Below are 18,584 nucleotides of genomic sequence, written 5' to 3'. Positions count from 1 at the left end.
TAAATGAGGTTACAATACGACCACTTGTCTATAATGGCTGTACCATTTTATTGCGATAGCAATTATATGGACACTCAAAAGCAGATTTCTGCCGTCGGCGTCGCCGTCGCCGTCGCCGTGAGGTTCCGTATGACGTCAATGGAGATGAAATCTTCGCCGCGCGCCGAACGCTGTATGTGCAAGTGAAAGGGCGCGAGGGACGCGCGCTTTCACGGGGAGTGAACGCACGGCGGAGAACAAACGCGCGTTCTGCTCTGTGCTCCCTTAAGGGCTGCAGAAGTAGGCGTCTCTTTCCTCCTCTACAATCACCATATATGTAGAGCAAACGTGCCTTCTTCCGACGCACGAAAGGCCGTGGGGGGGAGGGGGAGGGAAGGGAGGCGATAAAGCCCCGGAGGCGACGTTTAGCTGCGGCACCAAGTGCCTATTTATATCAGAGGCTCCGGCAACAGTCACCAACGCCGCACGCATTTTGAGCGAACGCGGGAAAAACGCCGACGGCGTCGACAACAGTTCTGCGTGTTGCCGGTGCTGCAGCATGTCCAAGTTTATACAGCTGATAAAGCTGCTATCATTACTCCGTATAGCTCTCTTCAAATTTGCTATCGCAATTGATGCTTCACCTTTCAGGTGAAACTGCGACAACTTTTTTTATTGCGATATATAATGCGTATAACATAATATAGCGATAGCAATTATATGGACGCTCAAGGTGCGTTCGCGTCGCCGCCGCGGCCTTCACCGCTGTTCGGTCTCCATATCGAACGCGCATGCGCGGCTTACGTGGGAAGGCCTCCAGAGACGCGCAGCGTGTTTTGCTGCAAAAAAAAAAAATGACGAAGCCAAGTAGACCCACCCACACGCTCTGCTAAATAGGTCTTCTGAAAATTTGTGTTATCATTCAGTTGCCTAATGCCGCGTTTTGAATGTTTGCCTTTACCCCATTGTGTATCTTGTTGGGTGTACGTTTCAATCCATCCAGTGTGGCCAATCTCCATCGTGGGTGCGAGCCATGTTTTGGGGCAGCAGCAACAACAACAATCGGCTCTGCAACGGAGTCAGGGCATGCAGCGTTATTCGGCATTCCGCTATGGGCATGAGCTTTGTGCTCACAAACACTAGCGTGCCTGCTGAGCTGCTCTTTACATACTGCATAGTGGTGCAAGCATTGGTCTGAGCAGAGCAGGTAGTAAAGTTGAGCTGAATCTGTCTAATCATTTTCAATGTGCGCTCGTGCACCCGATCGAAATGCGACTCTGGTAACGCCGCTGCCGGCGTTCATCGCGCCAGCGTTCTGACACGTCTGGTATGTGCCAGGCTGCTGTTCCTGCTGCGCTGCTGCAGTTGTCTCGCGTGCTGCGTCGTGATAGCAATTATATGGACACTCCAAGCGGATTTCTGCCGTCGTCGTCGCCGTGAGGTTCCGTATGACGTGTAACGGCGATGAAATCGTCGCCGCGCGCCGTATGCTGTATGTGCGAGTGAAAGCGCGCGAAGGACGCGCGCTTTCACGGGGAGCGAACGCACGGCGGAGAGCAAACGCGACTTCTCCCGTCGCGCGAAAGGCCGTGGGGGGATGGGAGGGAGGGAGCGGAGGCGACGTTGAACTACGGCACCAAATGAAATGCGTATTTATATAAAAAGGTTGCGAGGCGAGAAGGTGGCAAAGACTTCCGATGCTGCTCGACGAGCGTCCTGTTCTGATCTCGTCGAAAACCTCCGAGCCATCGTCAGAGGCACCGGCAACAGTCACCAACGCCGCGCGAGTTCAGTGCGAACGCGGGCAAAACGCCGACGGCGTCGACACAGTTCTGCGCGTTGCTAGTTCTGCTACACGTCCAAGTTTATACAGCTGATAAAACGACTGTACTTATTCCGCATAGCTCTCTACTAATTTGCTATCGCAATTGATGCTTCGCCTTTCGGGTGAAACTGCGACATTTTTTAGAGCACCGTGCGAGGGGCTATAGAACGCAACGCCAAACCTTTCAATGCTTCTTCTTCGGGCAAAACTGCCAATTTTCTTCGTATCCATGACTACGGCTTTTTACTTTTGCCAAATCGCGTCATAATTTCGGAGGTCATGCTGCGATGTCTGCGTTGTCTACCGCAGATTATCGATGGTGGTATGTCCAGTGCATTTTGCACTGTATACTGTCCGCTCTTGTTGTTGTTGTTGTAGCCTATCACGCCTGTGGCTCCTACCCACGGAGGGGGATTGGCCAAGAAATCTAAAGCGATCACCCAAGCAGCAGAAGAAACGCACATCAGTGCCGTGCGTCAACCCAACGCTCTGGGTTGGCGCGCTATGATTTCAAATGGAGCGGCCCACCAATCAGTCAAGAGTGAGTGACGCAACACGTGAAGCTGCTTTAGCCAAAACATGGGGCGTTCGATGGCCGCCAGACGTCCACTGAGGCAGTCGAACAGCAAGAAGCTTCGCTTACTTCGACAATCATGGTCGATACCTTTCTTTAAGTAATCCTGCATACGGTAATATTCGGCGGAAACATCTTTTCTCTCCTGTGCCTGTGTTCGGCCTTTCGAATACGATGAAGAGGAAGTTGCTGAGCAAGGGTCCCATGGGTTATACCAATCCTCTGTGAAACGAATCAGGATCTCACGCTGGACACCAGCTGCCGGATATGAACGAAATGGTGAGTATGCGAGCCGCACTGTAACCTCAAAACGCCTGAGTTCACAGCATGAGGAGCAGCTTGAGTAACTGATAGCCACGTGACCAACTTTAACTCTTTTGGACATCTACGACGTCATATAAGCTAACTGTAATACTAGTTATATAGTCATTCAAGAACTCTCTAGGTGCAGTGATTCGAGGAAATAGTATCTACAAAGATAGACCTCGCTTATCCGCCGCGGTGGCTCTGAGGATTGTGTGTTTTGTTGCTGGCCGTGAGGTCGACGGTTCGATTCCCAGCCGGGGCGACCGTATTCTGATTGGAGCGGAATTAAAAAAAAAAGAGAGAAAGAAAAAGACGCGCATGTTCGTGTACCAACCTTTGGGTCCAGGTTTAAAAACCGCAGTTTAAGGTATACGCGTACAGTTCTATTTTCATGTTTATCAGTGAAGAGTGAGTGCTTTCATATGCAAATATCACAAACACATGATTTCATTCCGAAGGAGGTCTTAAAGTCCCACTATGTAGGGAGCGACCTGTTACAGATTTTACAAAGAAGAAACAGATGAAAGCAGCCAAAAGTAGAGCAGTAAATTAAAAAAAAAAATGTGGGCAGTTCGCACTAGTGGTGCAAGGCTGGGTCACAGCGGAGCTGGTTCCGGCTTTTGGTAAGTGTTGATAGCTTTTGCTAAGTTTTGCGAGGTTATACATGGCTCGGCTCGGTTCATACTAAGCGTTGCTAGGTTTTGCTAAGTTTTGCGATGTTATGCATGGCTTGGCTAGGCTCATACCAAGCGTTGATAAGTTTTGGTGAGACTTACGAGGTTATGCATGGCTTAACTACGCTCATACTAAGTTTCACCAAGTTCTTGCGAGGTCATACACGGCCAGGCCGGTAAACCACACAAGCCCCAGCAAGTCACACGCATGCAAGCCACAGTAGGCCCCATGGTAGCTGTGCACGCGTGTTCACTAGACGAGAGAGGCGACATGTCTGTCGGCGCGCCGGCTGCTCAGAACTTTCTAGCATATCAGTGACGTCACGTTAAGCGAACACTTGCTTCTGCTCGGCCGGGGAGAGGGAAGGCGAAGCGCACGCATGCCGCGGCGAGACTCCGCCCTACGCACGTGTGTGTGATGCGAGGAGGCCGCGTGGCTCGGCGACACAGAGCTGGACCGAGTTTTCTGTCGGCACGAAACGGACTTACGAAAAGCTTAACACCTCCGCTGTAAAAAGGACTAGACACTCAAATATGCCCAATACCGGCTCAACTCATTGTAATAACTGTGGTATAGTTACCCAAACGAAGTCAGTAATACAAACAATAACAACACATGGAGCATTACTACAGTAAGAGTCTAACGAATCAGCAAACATTTCAATTCTTAACACCCTGTGAGACAATACTAGCACACTGAACAGTATTCACATTACTAAGTCGCAGGATCAAACAAGAATGGTTACAGAAAAAAAAAGAAAAATCAGTGCCAAATCGAAACCACAAATATCCAGTTATATGTTACTGGTTGACAACAAAGTTCACTTCGGGAAGCCAAACATTCTTTCGTCTGAGAGTGTTGTCAGTGTTTGTATTTAGGAGCTGTGAGGGAGCAAACATATTATAGTTGATGTGGCAATACGGCTTCGAAAAGAATTAGGCGTAACTTCAGTTTTAGTAAAGAGTTTAGCCGTGAAATACTCAGGTCACGGTATAGCGAACGTATACATTGTAATGATCAAACTGTAATTGTTAGGATAGCGTGGTTTTGAAGATGAGCGAGTGCTGTTTAGCGAACAAAGTAGGTATTACTATAATATGAGATGCCACAGGTAAGACGGCTATCAATTAAAAGCGGAGTAAAGTGATCCGAGGATGCGCTGCTGCCGAAAATAGTTCCTTGTCAGAATTTGCGCACGTATGCAGAAGGTTATCTTCATAAGATTTCTAAGTTGTGGATGATATCTTAATTGCGAGTCACGTCCAACGCTAATGAAAGTGACTACACCTGATGATAAAATATCGTGGTTGCCGGTAATAAGGTCTGGATTGCTGTTAATTTGCCTTAGAAGGTAATGAAATAACACAAATCTAGCATTGATCTAGTTTACTTGTGGAAGCTAATCAGGTGCCCCATAACGTTTAGCAGATACAGGTAGAACTGTCGAAGTTGGCGCTCCGTGCAGAGCAGTTGTGCTCGAATCCGATAGGTGGCCGCAGAGGCTACGTCAGACACCGTCACTACGCCACATGAGACTTACCAGGAAACCGACAGGTGGCAGCAGGCGCTTAAGGAGTGCAGTGGCACAAGACATCAACATGCATACGAAATTCGGCGTAACACCGTTAGGTGGCAGCGGGGATGTGCAGAAGCGTCACTCAATCCTCAAGCTCGCACATGTGTTGCTCCAACGTTCAGACGACTGTTCCAGACGACGTCACTGTCAACTGTTCCAGACGACGTCGGACACGGATTTTAATTTAGTGGAAGGAAATGAGCGCTTCTCGCCAGCTCTGTGGAAATATATTTGGCTGCAGGCTTTTCTTTTATTAAAATGAATATAAAAGAAATAGATGTCGTCACTTCGTGATGGGGACGGACACTCCTTTTCACTTAATAGTAACAATAATTAAAAAAAAATACTCTAAGATACGAAGAAACAATGTCATAGGGCCGGAAAACCTAAAACATACAGTCCTATGCAAACACGAACATGCAGAGATAAAGCTCGACGACAAGTTGCACAATAAGTAGATTTCTTTTTGATGACGTGGATCCCGTACAAACATCTACGCGTTTATGCGAATGCGAGTAAGGTAACTTCACTGCTTATTCTTAAACAGTGTGCAAAATTCTTCAGTCGCCAAAGCTGGCCAACGCAACTCATGCAAATCTTGCTTGAATGTCCTGCAGGTGTATTAACTTGATCTGGTATACGAAATACTACTGGATATTATGCGTTGAAAAAAAGAAAGAACATTTGATAGTTTCTACTTAATAAAAGATCACGCCATCTTCACCTGTCATGAAGTTGTGACAAGTGCCCTATGGGGACGATATGCTTTTTCCGAAAAATATTCAAGGCAAGTAAATAAATAAATAAATAAATAAATAAATAAATAAATAAATAAATAAATAAATAAATAAATAAATAAATGAATGAATGAATGAATGAATGAATGAATGAATGAATGAATATTTTTCAGTGCATTTCAGGGAGCGACGTACTTAGTAAGTGCATATGCCTTGCGAATATTGTCCCGTATGTGGCTGTATATGGTTGTGATTAACAAAAATCGGGCCCCTCGGTTTTCGCCGTTCTTGTTCATTGCGTAAAAATATGTCTCATTGCTCATCTGAACAAAAAGAAATCACTCGATTCTATGGAGTAAGTTTTATCACAAGATATTAGCTTGCTATCCCTTGAACCTAGAACAACCATGGCAAGGATCATAGCGTCATAATTATTGTTTTAGACAAAGAGTGGGCGACTAATCTAACTTAGTGTAGGCGCTGCATGAAAACTGCCGCCGTGGTTGCTTAGTGGCTATGGTGTTGGGCTGCTAAGCACGAGGTCGCGGGATCGAATCCCGGCCACGGCGGCCGCATTTCGATGGGGGGCGAATTGTGAAAATATCCGCGTACTTAGATTTTGGTGCACGTTAATGAGCCCCAGGTGGTCGGAATTATTCGGAGTGCCCCACTCATAATCTCATAATCAGATGATGGTTTTGACACGTAAAACCCCTTAACATTTTTCTCCGTGAAAACTGTTTATGCTAACAGGCCCGCACAAAAGGAATGAAAGAAAGAAAGAGAAAAAGAAAGAACGCTTTCAACTGGTATAGAGCTTCTAGTCATCTCGGTATCAATATAGTATAACGTGTGCCGCAGAACATTGAGCCAGCGACAACTCTCGTATAAATTAAAGCCACATCCGCGCTTCCAGATTTATTTGTTACATTCTTACAAAGCAGGCGCTCACATACGATTTCTACCACTTTTTTTGTTAGTCTTCATGCGAAAGGAGTGTAGGCCACAAAACTGCTCTACTGATCACGTCGAAAAGAATGTTTTAACGTTTCGAGTACACTACGATTGGTACCCGCATCAGAGGAAACTTCTTTATATGTTTACGTGTACGACAAACTAAATTTGCATAAGCAGTTAAGAGGACTAAGAGGACTCGGGCTATAGCTATATATAGCTACAGCTAGAAGCGATGGAATGTTTAATCAAACAGGTTTAGTTTTGGCTCGGTGGTCACAACCTCAGTGTAGCTTTTGTTTTCGGCGTGTTCAGTCTTTTGAATGCCCTCGGTGATGGCGCGTTTGATTGTACAAGGGCACCGTGTCGCAGGAAATCCGGCGTCGGCGTCAGCATGGGCTCGCCGGTGTCGATGGCGGAAATAATAATCCCGAACCACATCTTCCCGAACCGCCCCGACTGGGCAGGCCCTTCGCGTGGCGCAAGGCGTTAGTGAACAAAAATTGAATTTCTCAAAGCAAAACCCGTCAGAAAAATCGTAAACTACGACTTAACCACAACCTACAGACGTGATAGCGTCGGATTTTAATTTGGTAATTTGAATATAATAGTAAGAAAGCCCGATAAGCAGGCTGGGATCTTTGAATGCTATCGCGTTCCACTCTAAAAGGCGAAGCTTAAGCGTCCTCCAAATTTTTTTCATGAAATCATTCTGATACTGTCGGAGCCTCCTGCGCATATTTTCACCCGTCGCGGTAGCCTAGCAACTATGGTGTTGCGCTGCTGAGCACGAGCTGGCGGGTTTGATTCGCCAGCGCATTTAGATGCACGTTAAATAACCCCAGGTGGTCAACATGATTTCACTGCGGCATGCCTCATTATCATATCGTGATTCTGGCTCATATAACCACAGCATTTATTTTCTTAGCAAGTATTTAAAGCTTTTGTCGATGTACAATACGTCACCTACCATGGTGACTCAGTGACTATGGCGTTCTTTTTCTGGGAAAAAATAAAAATAAAAATAAAAGAAAAGCTAGTGTACTTTGGTTAGGTGCATGTTAAAGAACTCTCTCGGGGTCTGAATTCACCCGGAGCTCTTCCCCGTCCCCACAATGAGCCCCACGGGAATGAAGACGACAAAGACGTTTTGGTGTTTTCAACCCCGTGACAATATTACGTGTGTTGATAGACTTTTAGTTAATGCTCTCGGAATCGCACAGTCACACATCTGTTAAATACAATGTTAAAAGACAACACAACACAAGTAACGAAGCATTTTGGCCTTGGTGTTTTTGCCTCGTCGTGTTCTTTAGCGCTGTTTCGACTCCGATATGTACCATAACTCGCATCAACGCTATCGGATTGTAAATACTTTTTTTTTCTGTCGACGCAGAACGTTCGGGTATCCCTTCTCGTGCTGCTGTGTTTCCTCGCTGCTTGCGGGTCGAGCGCGAAGGGCCAGGATGTCTCCCAGCTCGTGACCCAACTGTGCAGTAAGTGACGCCCACACTTTCAGCCCAAATGCGAGATACTCGGCACGAGATTTTTCGGGGCAATCGTATCAACGAAATCCTACATACAGAGAGGAAAGGCTATAGCATAATCGACTAACTCGTCACGGTGACTCAGTGTATATTGTGGTCTGGGGTTGAACCCGAGAACGCGGGCTTGAAGCTCGGCCACGGTGACCGCATTCCGATGGGATATGGAATGCAATAATGCCCGTGGGCTTACATTTCTGTGCATTTTGAACAATGCCAGGGATACTAGATTGATCCATTTGATTAAAAATAATATTAGCCCTCCACAACGGCGTCCCCCGCAGACAGTGTTCATTTTCAACGTTAAACCTTACTGCAGTAGATTAAAACGTAACCATGCAACCTCGCTTCCCGAAAAAAAAAAGAAGTACGACATACGAATCAAATACGTAATGATGGCCGACTATACAAGGCTACTACGAATATTTATTTTAGGCTGGCTACCACGTAAAAAATGCCCATGGCCCGCAGGCCGCATCGAATGTCCATTGTAAGCCAACCAGGAACTGAGGTGAACACACATTTGTTAACATTGAAGCCGTTCCCATTTTTTGCACCGCTTTTCGCATTCATTCTGCCTTTCTGATTTAATTTTCCGAAAGAAAAAAAAATGTTATCAACGAAATTGGTTAGTCCAAGCCGGTAGTTCTAGAATATACGTTTTTGAGATTCAAAAAAAAAAAAAAAAAAAAAACCAGACTATTCCAAGTTTCCAACACACCGTGCCTTCTCTTATAAAAGATATGGGGGCTTAGGTTTAAGAGATGTTTCTTCTTTCTTTACGCTGCAAGTGAGTCATAGACCAGTGAGGAATTATGAATATAAAGCCTGAAGCGGTTAAAACGAGCTGTCTCCTTGATCTCTTTTTCTTGTTAAATAAAAGTATAAAAACGCCGAAATAACACGGAGAAACCTAGAGAGTGCGCAGTCGTCTTCGTACGATGCATTTGGCTGCAAAAACCAGTTATCAGTCGTTACGCAGCTTTTATTCCACCATTCTCGGACACTTATTTACATTGCGGTATGCACGCCAATGTGGCAAAAAAAAAAAATCAACTCAGTCGAAATTCAACTCAATGGACTTTATCTGCATTTGCTTCGTTTGCAGGCCAGCGACACCAGCGACGCCTGGATGCTGTCACGTGCATAGGGTCTCATACAAAATCAGAGGTAAATTCCTGACTCAATTGCGAGCAGTACGAGTTCGGAGGATGTTGTGCCTGCTAAGCGCTCTGTTTTTCTGCAATTTGCTGCCAAGGAGTCGAGCAAAACATTAATATAAGTCAACCTAAGACCTCACTCTTCATAATAAGTAGAGGCCGGATCTTTAGGCATTAAAAAAACGCGTTTTAGGCGCCAAAAATAGGCAGGCAAAGCAACGTTTTAGGCCTCCAACGTCGTCAATATAGGCACAATAATTTTATTGCGATAGCAATTATATGGACACTTCCACCCGATTTCTGCCGTCGGCGTCGCCGTCGTCGTCGTCGCCGTCACCGTCGCCGTCGTCGTCGCCGTCGCCGTCGCCGTGAGGTTCCGTATAGATAAAATCTTCGCCGCGCGCCGTATGCCCGAGCGGAAGCGTGCGGGGACGCACGCTGTCACGGAGAGCGAACGCACTCAATCTTCCACGCGCAAGCAAGGAAGCGGGAAGCGAGCGCCGGAGGGAGCGGGGGGGGGGGGGGGGGGCGCATTTCTACTCTGCCAACAACCGCGCTCGTCGCTCGCTCGCCCCGTCTCTTATCTCCACACGGCTCTGACCTTTATGCGCTGTGCATTCGCCGCTCAGTTTCCGTTGAAGCGATAGACCGCACGTACCTTCGCCCGCTGCGGCGTATATGCGCTTGCTGCCAGCGCTTTGACAGTCGTTGTCTGCAGTCATTCAGTGTGATCTATTCATGTTTGTTTGTGCGCTCTACCACCACAGTTAGTAATAGTCGGGCCACATTTTCCAACGCGCGCTACACATGCAATGCTGCCCGGATCGGCAGTGCAGCGCTACAGGTGTGTCCCTTCGCACGCGCTGCCCACGGGCAGCGCTTCTCATCAACACCACCGTTTCACACGCGCCTTCTCGTGGTCATCGAGTCTCTCTTCATGTCGGTCTACTTACGCCGCAGCACACCTGCTTACTTAATCAGCTCATGTTTACTACAATTCATATTGCTACCAAAGCCGCTCACCTTACTTCGCATGACATTGCTGTGTTGCTATCGCATTCATTGCTTCGCCCTTAGGGCGAAACTGTGACATTTTTTTACATAAATGCAAATAATTTCAAACGAAGACGTGCGCGACCTGTATCTACGACAGGAAAACAAGAAATGTTATTGTTTATGATGGCGCAAAGGCGCCAACAGTTGAACATAGCCGTGCAATTGTCCCATAAAACTGCTGGACTAATGACGATCATTTGGCGTAATTCACCAAGCACACTGCTCATATTCATGTTCAATGGCCACTGTACTCGAGCGTTGCATAAAGTGAAACAAGCATGAACAAGAATACTTGAAAGCTAGGAATACTGATTAAAAAAAGCGCTACTTCATGTCTGCCTGACGCAATTAAATTAAGACACAACAAAAACAGACAAATAATAAATGCAAGAGAGACTACAATTTAATAAGAAATTAACATGCTCTTACATGAGGACTGTTAGGTACAACTCTGGCAATTTTCTCATATACAATGACATTATCGGAATTGTACAGGCATAACGCCCCAACACTACCAAATACACTTCCGCCCATTTGAAGTGCACGTGTTTGAAGAATTCTGTTTGGAGAGCACGCGGAACGTAGTCTGAGAATCACTGTGAAGATTGTGGAAACAATAGCAAACTACCACCATCTCCAGATTTTTGGATTCAAAATTGTTCCTCTTGTCTCTGAGAATGATCTTGTACGTTGAGAAGGAACGCTCGACGGCAGTGAACACCTCAAAAAGTAAATTACAAACAAAACAAAAGCCGCGTGCACATCGCATTTTTTTTTCTTTTGCTCTTTACTCTCCTTTCCCCTGACGGCTCTCCGCGGTTTGACATTCGCCAACCGCGGCGCGTCCCATTTCACTGCTGCTAGCGGTTGTTTTCCGAAAGTTCGTTGAACTGGATGACTAGGTTGAACCCCATAGAGTTCTGAACAGTCAATGTTGCCCGGTAACATGAATAACGGTCTCTAACTGCACTCGAAAGCGAAACTTGAGGCTAAATAGTGTTCATATAGGCACCGATATTGTAAATAGACATTTATAGGCATTTATAGGCATTTAGGCACAAACGCCGAAATAGGCATTTATAGGCACTATAAAAACACTATAATACCCCTTACTTAACCTCTAATTCATGCTCATATATCAAAGTGGGGCGATAGGAGCGCAAGGAACAAAAAAGGCATTTGCCTAAAATCCGGTCTCTAATAATAAGATGTAAGTATACGGGGAATTTGCATTGAGGATCACCTTTGTAATCGGTATAGTGGTGAAAGTGCACTACATATACTCGAGGCCACGAATTTGGTTGACAACACCATATAAACACCGCTATAAGAACACTTTCACTCCTCCGTGACTCGCCTAGCCAAGAGGCATGCACATAAAGCTCGACCACAATGTGCGATTTCTTTCTTTTAAAATTTAGATTGTTTTGTACAGGGTGTGAAGTAGCAACAGCAGAACAAGTCGCACGTGTGGGACAATTTGCGTGAGGAAGTACCCCTATCACAGTGCCGGTGAAGCAAGGACGCCTACTTGTGTAATGCGAAAAGATGTGGTGCTACTCACTACGTCTGGAAAGGCTTTGCGATGCGAGAAATCTGACGCCTGCTCTTTATCGCTATGACGTCACAAATACAAGAGCACCAACGATGAAAGAGCACGTCGCGCGAAGTCTATGGAACAAGTGATGTGATTGAAAGGTAGGTGACAGGCGAGGATTCCTTCGGGATTACGACGCAAAAAAGGGCAGATGTCGGATTGAAGCTTTTCTTCCCGACTGAATCTATAAATAAGGCGAGGCGACGACACTCCTACGTCAGGTGGTTGCGGTTTTGTGAGGTGACTTGAATGTCGTTGGAGTAAAGCGGCTACTTAGAGCAGATGACAGCTGCCCTTCCGTACCGCCATGCCCTTGAAGAAGGAAGGGGAGATGGGAGGGGCAGTAGCCCATCAGTGTATTCTTGTGTGACGTTGCAATGATTAATCCTTAAAAAAAATTAAATTATGGGGTTTTACGTGCCAAAACCAGTTCTGATTATGAGGCACGCCGTAGTGGGGGACTCTGGAAATTTGGACCACCTGGGGTTCGTGCACCTAAATCTAAGTACACGGGTGTTTTCGCATTTCGCCCCCATCGAAATGCGGCCGCCGTGGCCGGGATTCGATCCCGCGACCTCGTGCTCAGCAGCCCAACACCATAGCCACTGAGCAACCACGGCGGGTGATTAATCCTTAAAGACTTTCCGGAAAAGACGTAGTTCTTATGACATAACGGGCACCTAGTTGTACTATGTATAGGAGTAGGAAGAGTCAATGATTACAAGCGATACATTCGATGTATTGTGATTAACATTTCGTCTACACTCCAGAACATGCGCAGCACGGCACACATCATCAGAACCACTAGCTTATAGGTGCTAGGCGTGTCCTGCAGAACCACTATCTTAATTTAGAGTGCCGCCGCCGTTACTATTATGATGGAATATGGTAGCGCACTTATAAACAAGGACGTAACGCACAACTAGTGAACAAACTCGAGCGCTAATCTGATTAGGCGCAATTAGATACGTGCGCACAAAGTGGCTCGCCTTGCATCAACTGTATACAGCTGCCATCGCCACAGTTGTTTCCGAAGCGTCTGTGCGTGTTTTATTTTATTCTTGTTTTGTTGATTTACAAGTAGCGGGGTGCGACAAAAACGCTTCCAACCCTTCCCTCCCCCCCCTTTTTTTTTTTGCTGCATTGATTCCTTGCCATGTAATGCACGCATCCTTGGTGTGCTAATCAAGCAGTGACGAGCTCAGCTACACCTGGCCTCCTAATTCCGCGCATTACTGCGAGTGCTGCTTCGGCAGTGTTTTGCCCAGTCAGACGAGAATGCGAGAGAGAACGCATCCAAGCAGTCGGCTGCCTTGCGAAACCTTTTTTTTTTTTTTTTTCTTTTACAGAAGCTAGCCTAATCCGCATCCCTGCATAATCGGACGTGAGAATATGTACATATCATTTTAGAAAATGAAATATATGTTATGGTAAGGAAAGCATCTAAAATAATGTATACGAAAGGAGGAGTTGGGAAAGTTAATTAAGCGGAAGCAGTTAAGCCCTCCGAACTTGCATCCAATTTGAAATTACCCGTAGGTTCAGCGCCGCCTCTTTAATTTGAACGAACCGCATTCGAGAAAAGCTGATTTACATCCAATAAGCTTTCGCAGCAGTGGTATCGCACAGCGCTCGTGTTCGTTCACTGTGTGTTACGTCCTTGTTTCGAAGTGCGCTGCCACATTCCATCATGATTAACCCCACCAGTACGTCTAAAGCAAGTTGTTATTTTTTTTTTCAAATCCCACTGCGATCGCTATGGTTGTCCTTCACAACATTTTCTCATAGCGGCACCGCAACATGTAATTACGTGTTACCTAACGCCGCCTGCCGGACACACATGGAAACCTATGGACCGAGATGCCAGAATGACATCGGCTCGCATTAACATATCGCTGGGCACGCATGCGAGTGCACAAATAAGTACGCACAAACGAAAATGGACCGCCTAAACGGGGTTTCAATTACCGGGTATTACGTGCCGAACACATAAACGCTTCGCAATAGCGTATTGCGGCGCTCCACGTCGGGCCGGCCTTTCTATCTGCCTGCTCAAACAGCTGCATTGCGTGAGAATGGAATCAATGCCTTACAGCGGCGTCGGCGCTCGGCATAGCAATAAGGAAAACTCGTGGCGGCTGTGCAGCGTAGACGGGAAAGGCAGCTCGTGGCTTTGCACCCCAGGAAATTAGAACGGACGTCGTCTCGGCCTATTATATACATTCGCCCTTATACGGCAGGGCCGATACCCTTATGCGTAAGGCTGATCTGATTAGGCGCAATTAGATACGTGCGCGCAATGTTGTTCGCCTTGCATGAACTGTACTGCTTTCGCCGCAGTTGTTTCCGAAGCGTTTGTGCATGTTCTATTTCATGCTTGTTTTGTTTATTTACAAGTATCAGGGTGCGACAAAACGCTTCCGGCATGCCCCCCCCCCCCCCCCCCTTTCACTCTTTCTTTTTAATGCGAAAGCGTCAAATGGCCGATTGAGCGAAAAGGGTGGCGTCTGTCATCTGTAGAAGCGAAACGACACCTAAACTCGCATTGCCATTGGCTGTGACGTCACGTCGCGGGCGCCCATCGACGGAATTCCCATTGTCTGCGACGCCACGTCATGAGCTGCGCCTCGACGGAGCAGAGCTGGCGAGAGGGAACACCTGATGCGCGATAGCGCGCCAGGTGTTGCGTGAGGGCAGAGGGCATCGCCGCGACGCTACGTCACCTTCGCTCTCACTCTCGGTACGAGCGCTCCGTGACGGAGCAGAGACAACGTCTCTTAGATGACAGGCCTGTAAACTCTGCGTTATGACGTCATGCTATCGGGACAGAAAGTTCCACTGCCAAGCACGGTGTGACGAAAGCTGTGACGTCAAAACCACCGCGGCTCACTCGGGAGCCGCGGTTGTTTTGACGTCACAGCTTTCGTCACACCGGCAATAGGGCAAGGTAGCATGACGTCATGAATTGAAGTGCACAGGCCTTGTGCTATCCAGGAGGCGTTGGCAGAGCTGGCGAGAGGGAACACCTGATGCGGCGATAGCGCGCCAGGTGTTGCGTGAGGGCAGAGGGCATCGCCGCGACGCGTCGCCCGATGGGCATCGCCACGTTGGTGGCATGCGGCGTGGGCACCGCAGGCTGCTGCTGCTTGCTGGCTCGGGAAGCATGTACCGCTATGGTACATTACTCGCAGCGCAAAATTTGAAGGACCGCTCGGCGCTCTTCAATTGGACATTAATGCTTTCGCATTCACAGCTCATAAGTACTTGGGTGCCCTCGGACCTTTTCTTTCTTTCTTTCTTTTTTTTTTGCTGCCTTGATTTCTTTCCACGTAATGCACGCTTCTTCGGTGTGCTCTTTAAGCCCAGCGAGCCCAGCTACACTGGGCCTCCTAATTTCGTGCATTACTGCGAGTACTGCTTCTGCGTTTTGCACAGCCAGATGAATTCGCGAGAGAGTGCGCATCCAAACACTCGGTTGCTTCCCACAGCCTTTTTTTTTACATAATCTGGCATAATCCACATCCTTGCATAACCGAACGTCAGAATATGTAAATGTCATTTCCGAAAAAAAGATATGTTGAGGGCAGCATCTAAAAATAATGTATACGAAGGGGGGGGGGGGGGCGAGTTAATCATGCGGAAGCAATTAAGTCCTCCGAACTTGCATCCAGTTTGAAATTACCTGCGGGTTCAGCTCTGCCTGTTTAATTAGAACGAAGCGCATTCGAGAAAAGCTGATTTACATCCAATAAGCTTTCGGAGCTGTGGTGTCGCTGTAGAGGCGCGTCAAAGTGAAGCTTGGCAACAGGGAAACTTCAAGGTAGGCGTGCCCGCTGAAGTTTGCACAGAGAAATTAGCTGCCTTGAAGGTTGCTTCCACGTGAGGCCACTTTGATACGCGTAGGAGAGAAACCTTGCGCATAAGTTAACGCTGGCCTCTCTGACGTTGTTCTATACGTACACCGCACGTATAGTGACGGCGACACAAAGAGAGAATGGCACGAAAATAGCGCTGCGTGACTTGCAACTAAAATATTTATTGGCACTGCAGGAGATGTACCTGTGCAGTTAAATATTTGAAGGAAATAACAACAGCAAAGAACTGAAATTAGAAATGGCATAACCAAGAGCCCTTGTGTGCGCTGTTTGTAGATAATGTATCACCGGCTCACCCAAGCGAACACCTTAGCAAGCTGTCTGACGAACACACAGCGTGATCGACTGGCATGCTGTGACCTGTTCTTTTTAAAATTCAGGTGATTTAACGCAAGGCTTACGTAGTAAAAAACACAAACAAAAGGGTTTCAAATAAATTGCAGCAGCGTAGATTCTTGGGCTAGTCGGTACATACTCGACAGGGGAACAGCGCAAAAACACGAAAGACAAGAAGGGAAACACACACCAGCGCAGTTGCGTAGTTTCCTTTTTTGTCTTTCGTGTTTTTTCGCTGTTCCCCTGTCGAGCTTCAAATAAATACATGCCCTAAACGTGGTGGCTTCATTCATAGAATAGGAACTAAGAGATTGTTCTGGCTCGAATAGAGGCTGGCTGCGTTTGCGGTAACTTTAGGTTAATAGTAAGAAATCGGCATTCGTATTTTTACCACTATAGGCGCAAGAAAGGCGAAGTGAGATGATTGATTAGTTCGAGGAATTTGACGTCATAATGCGACACTGGGGGCTATATGAGGGACGTCATAGTGGACGGCTGCGAATTGTTGACCCGATATTTCTGAAGTCCACGATCGTTGTTTCTGCCGCCGCCGCCGGGGTTAGAACCCGCGACCTCGTTCCCAGCCCCAGATTGTCATTACCACTGAGCCACTATACAGAGGGCGCCAAAGGAAAGACACTGATAACGATTGGAGCACGCATAGGCTCTTATAAATTATGAGATCGTCCGTTGCTGGTCGGCTCAAGGTAATGTGTTTGCGAAATCCTTCTTAATAGTTTAGTTCCGTTTACTCCGCGTTGCACCTCTGTACGTTGAATACTAATAGTCGCGACGTCGCTAAGCCATCCGAACGCGCGTTACGCGCATACTTTGCTTGCGCGCGGAAGCATGTCTCCCGGCCTTAGCACGCTCTCAGCCAGCGTCGCGCTGCACGCATGTTAATGCGCATATACTGTAATGTCAGTCCAATGCATTGGTCAGTCATAGGGCGCGTGACAGCTGAATTATTAAAACGATTCAAAAAACAATGCCGCGCTGCGCGCGCGCTCTATTTTTCGGTCGTTGGTCCACAGCGGACGGTGTGTGTGCTGGCTGTGTGTGCGCGCTACTTTGTCCAACGTATGCGGTATATGCGTTCGCTGGGCGCAGGAGTGATTAAGCGACCACTCGATCGCGTGCAGTTCCCAGGCAACCTGGCCAAGTGCGTTCGGGCCAGTTTCAAGGCTGAACGCCAGCTGAAGGACTTCGGCCTCGGTGCGTTGTGCGGCGGCCCGACGCTCGGCGCCGAAGGACTCGACCGAGCCGCCCCGGTGAGCAATGTAAGCTTTCTCGCTTCTTGCAACTTCTTGCCTCCTGGATATCGTTTCTTGTTTGGTAATTTCTTTTCTCGTCGCATTATTCCTGGGTTGTTGTAGCTTCGCGCGCAGCTATGCGGCATGCAGCCGCGCCTCTTATCGACGATGATATCGGCATCGCCCGCGCTCTATGGGAGAAACACAACGCGTTTCTATATGTTTTCGTGTCCCGAAACTTGGCGAACGCGCGTGAAAGACGTTTGTCTACAGAGATAGATGGGCTTTTGCGATATGCGTGACGAAGGGCAGTGGGTCTGGACCGTACTTATTCTTGTTCTACGTTGTTTTCTTTTTATGCAGCGAAGCGTCCAATGCGCGTAAAACGGGGTGCAAGTGTATATATGTAAGAGCTGCGCGATGAGCGTTGGATACGAGAGAAGTAAGGGTGGTCAGTGTTTCTTGGCACTAGAAAGATGAAAAGAAAAAAAATACGAGGAAGAAGGAGGAGAAGAAGGGAAGTTCAGCGCTTTGGAGCTGTCTGAGTGTCTTGTGAGCGTTGTCGATGGTTGCTGGCGATAATTGCGGACTATAGGACAAGCAGACTGCTACCCTGAGGCTGATTTCAATGCGTCTAGCTGTCTTTCCGGTGCATGGGTTTAGGCTGGAGCTTATGCGTATTCAGGACGCATTGTCTCAGCTAGGGGGCTGATATCGAACTCCATCAATTATCAGTTGACTTAGTGAATTTGGGACCGTGCCATAGTATATAGAAGGTGTTAATATTATTCTGCGTTATTCTGCATACCCTGATGAATACGTAAGATTTATCGCTTAGTATAAGCATGAATTTGGCAGTTTATAGATTGTCCAGAGACTTCTTGTAAAGCAATTTGCCCTGTTACTGGACTTGTCCTGTTAGTTCAGTCTACCGTGGTCATAGGCTATCCAACCGGTTGTTCGCAAAAACTCCATACGTATTATTCAAACGCTTGCGTAGTAAAGACGTGTGTCTACAAGATGCAGAGGCAATCTATGCACTAGATAGAACAGCGTTTGTAAGCGTTCGTGCAGAAAATCTAGATTAAGTTTTGTGACGTTGGGAATGGGTCAGGGCGGGGCCAACATTGAAATGGC

At 47.2% G+C, this 18,584-nt stretch overlaps 1 protein-coding gene across 1 annotated transcript in view; it reads left to right on the top strand.

Annotated features, from left to right (window-relative positions):
• Window positions 1–4,461: 4,461 nt before the first annotated feature.
• The window catches only part of LOC119466623 (uncharacterized), a 30,141-nt gene continuing 16,018 nt past the window's right edge, over window positions 4,462–18,584 (top strand). Inside the window, exons 1-4 of the mRNA XM_049657457.1 lie at window positions 4,462–4,470; window positions 8,023–8,122; window positions 9,279–9,340; window positions 17,337–17,465. Of these exons, the coding sequence (XP_049513414.1) occupies window positions 4,462–4,470; window positions 8,023–8,122; window positions 9,279–9,340; window positions 17,337–17,465 (300 nt within the window). The remainder of the gene's footprint in view (window positions 4,471–8,022; window positions 8,123–9,278; window positions 9,341–17,336; window positions 17,466–18,584) is intronic.

This window comes from Dermacentor silvarum, chromosome 10 (genome assembly GCF_013339745.2).
Source record: "Dermacentor silvarum isolate Dsil-2018 chromosome 10, BIME_Dsil_1.4, whole genome shotgun sequence".
Lineage (NCBI taxonomy): Eukaryota > Metazoa > Arthropoda > Arachnida > Ixodida > Ixodidae > Dermacentor > Dermacentor silvarum.
Note: the sequence above shows the minus strand (reverse complement) of the source record. Positions and strands in the feature narration are given on the sequence as shown.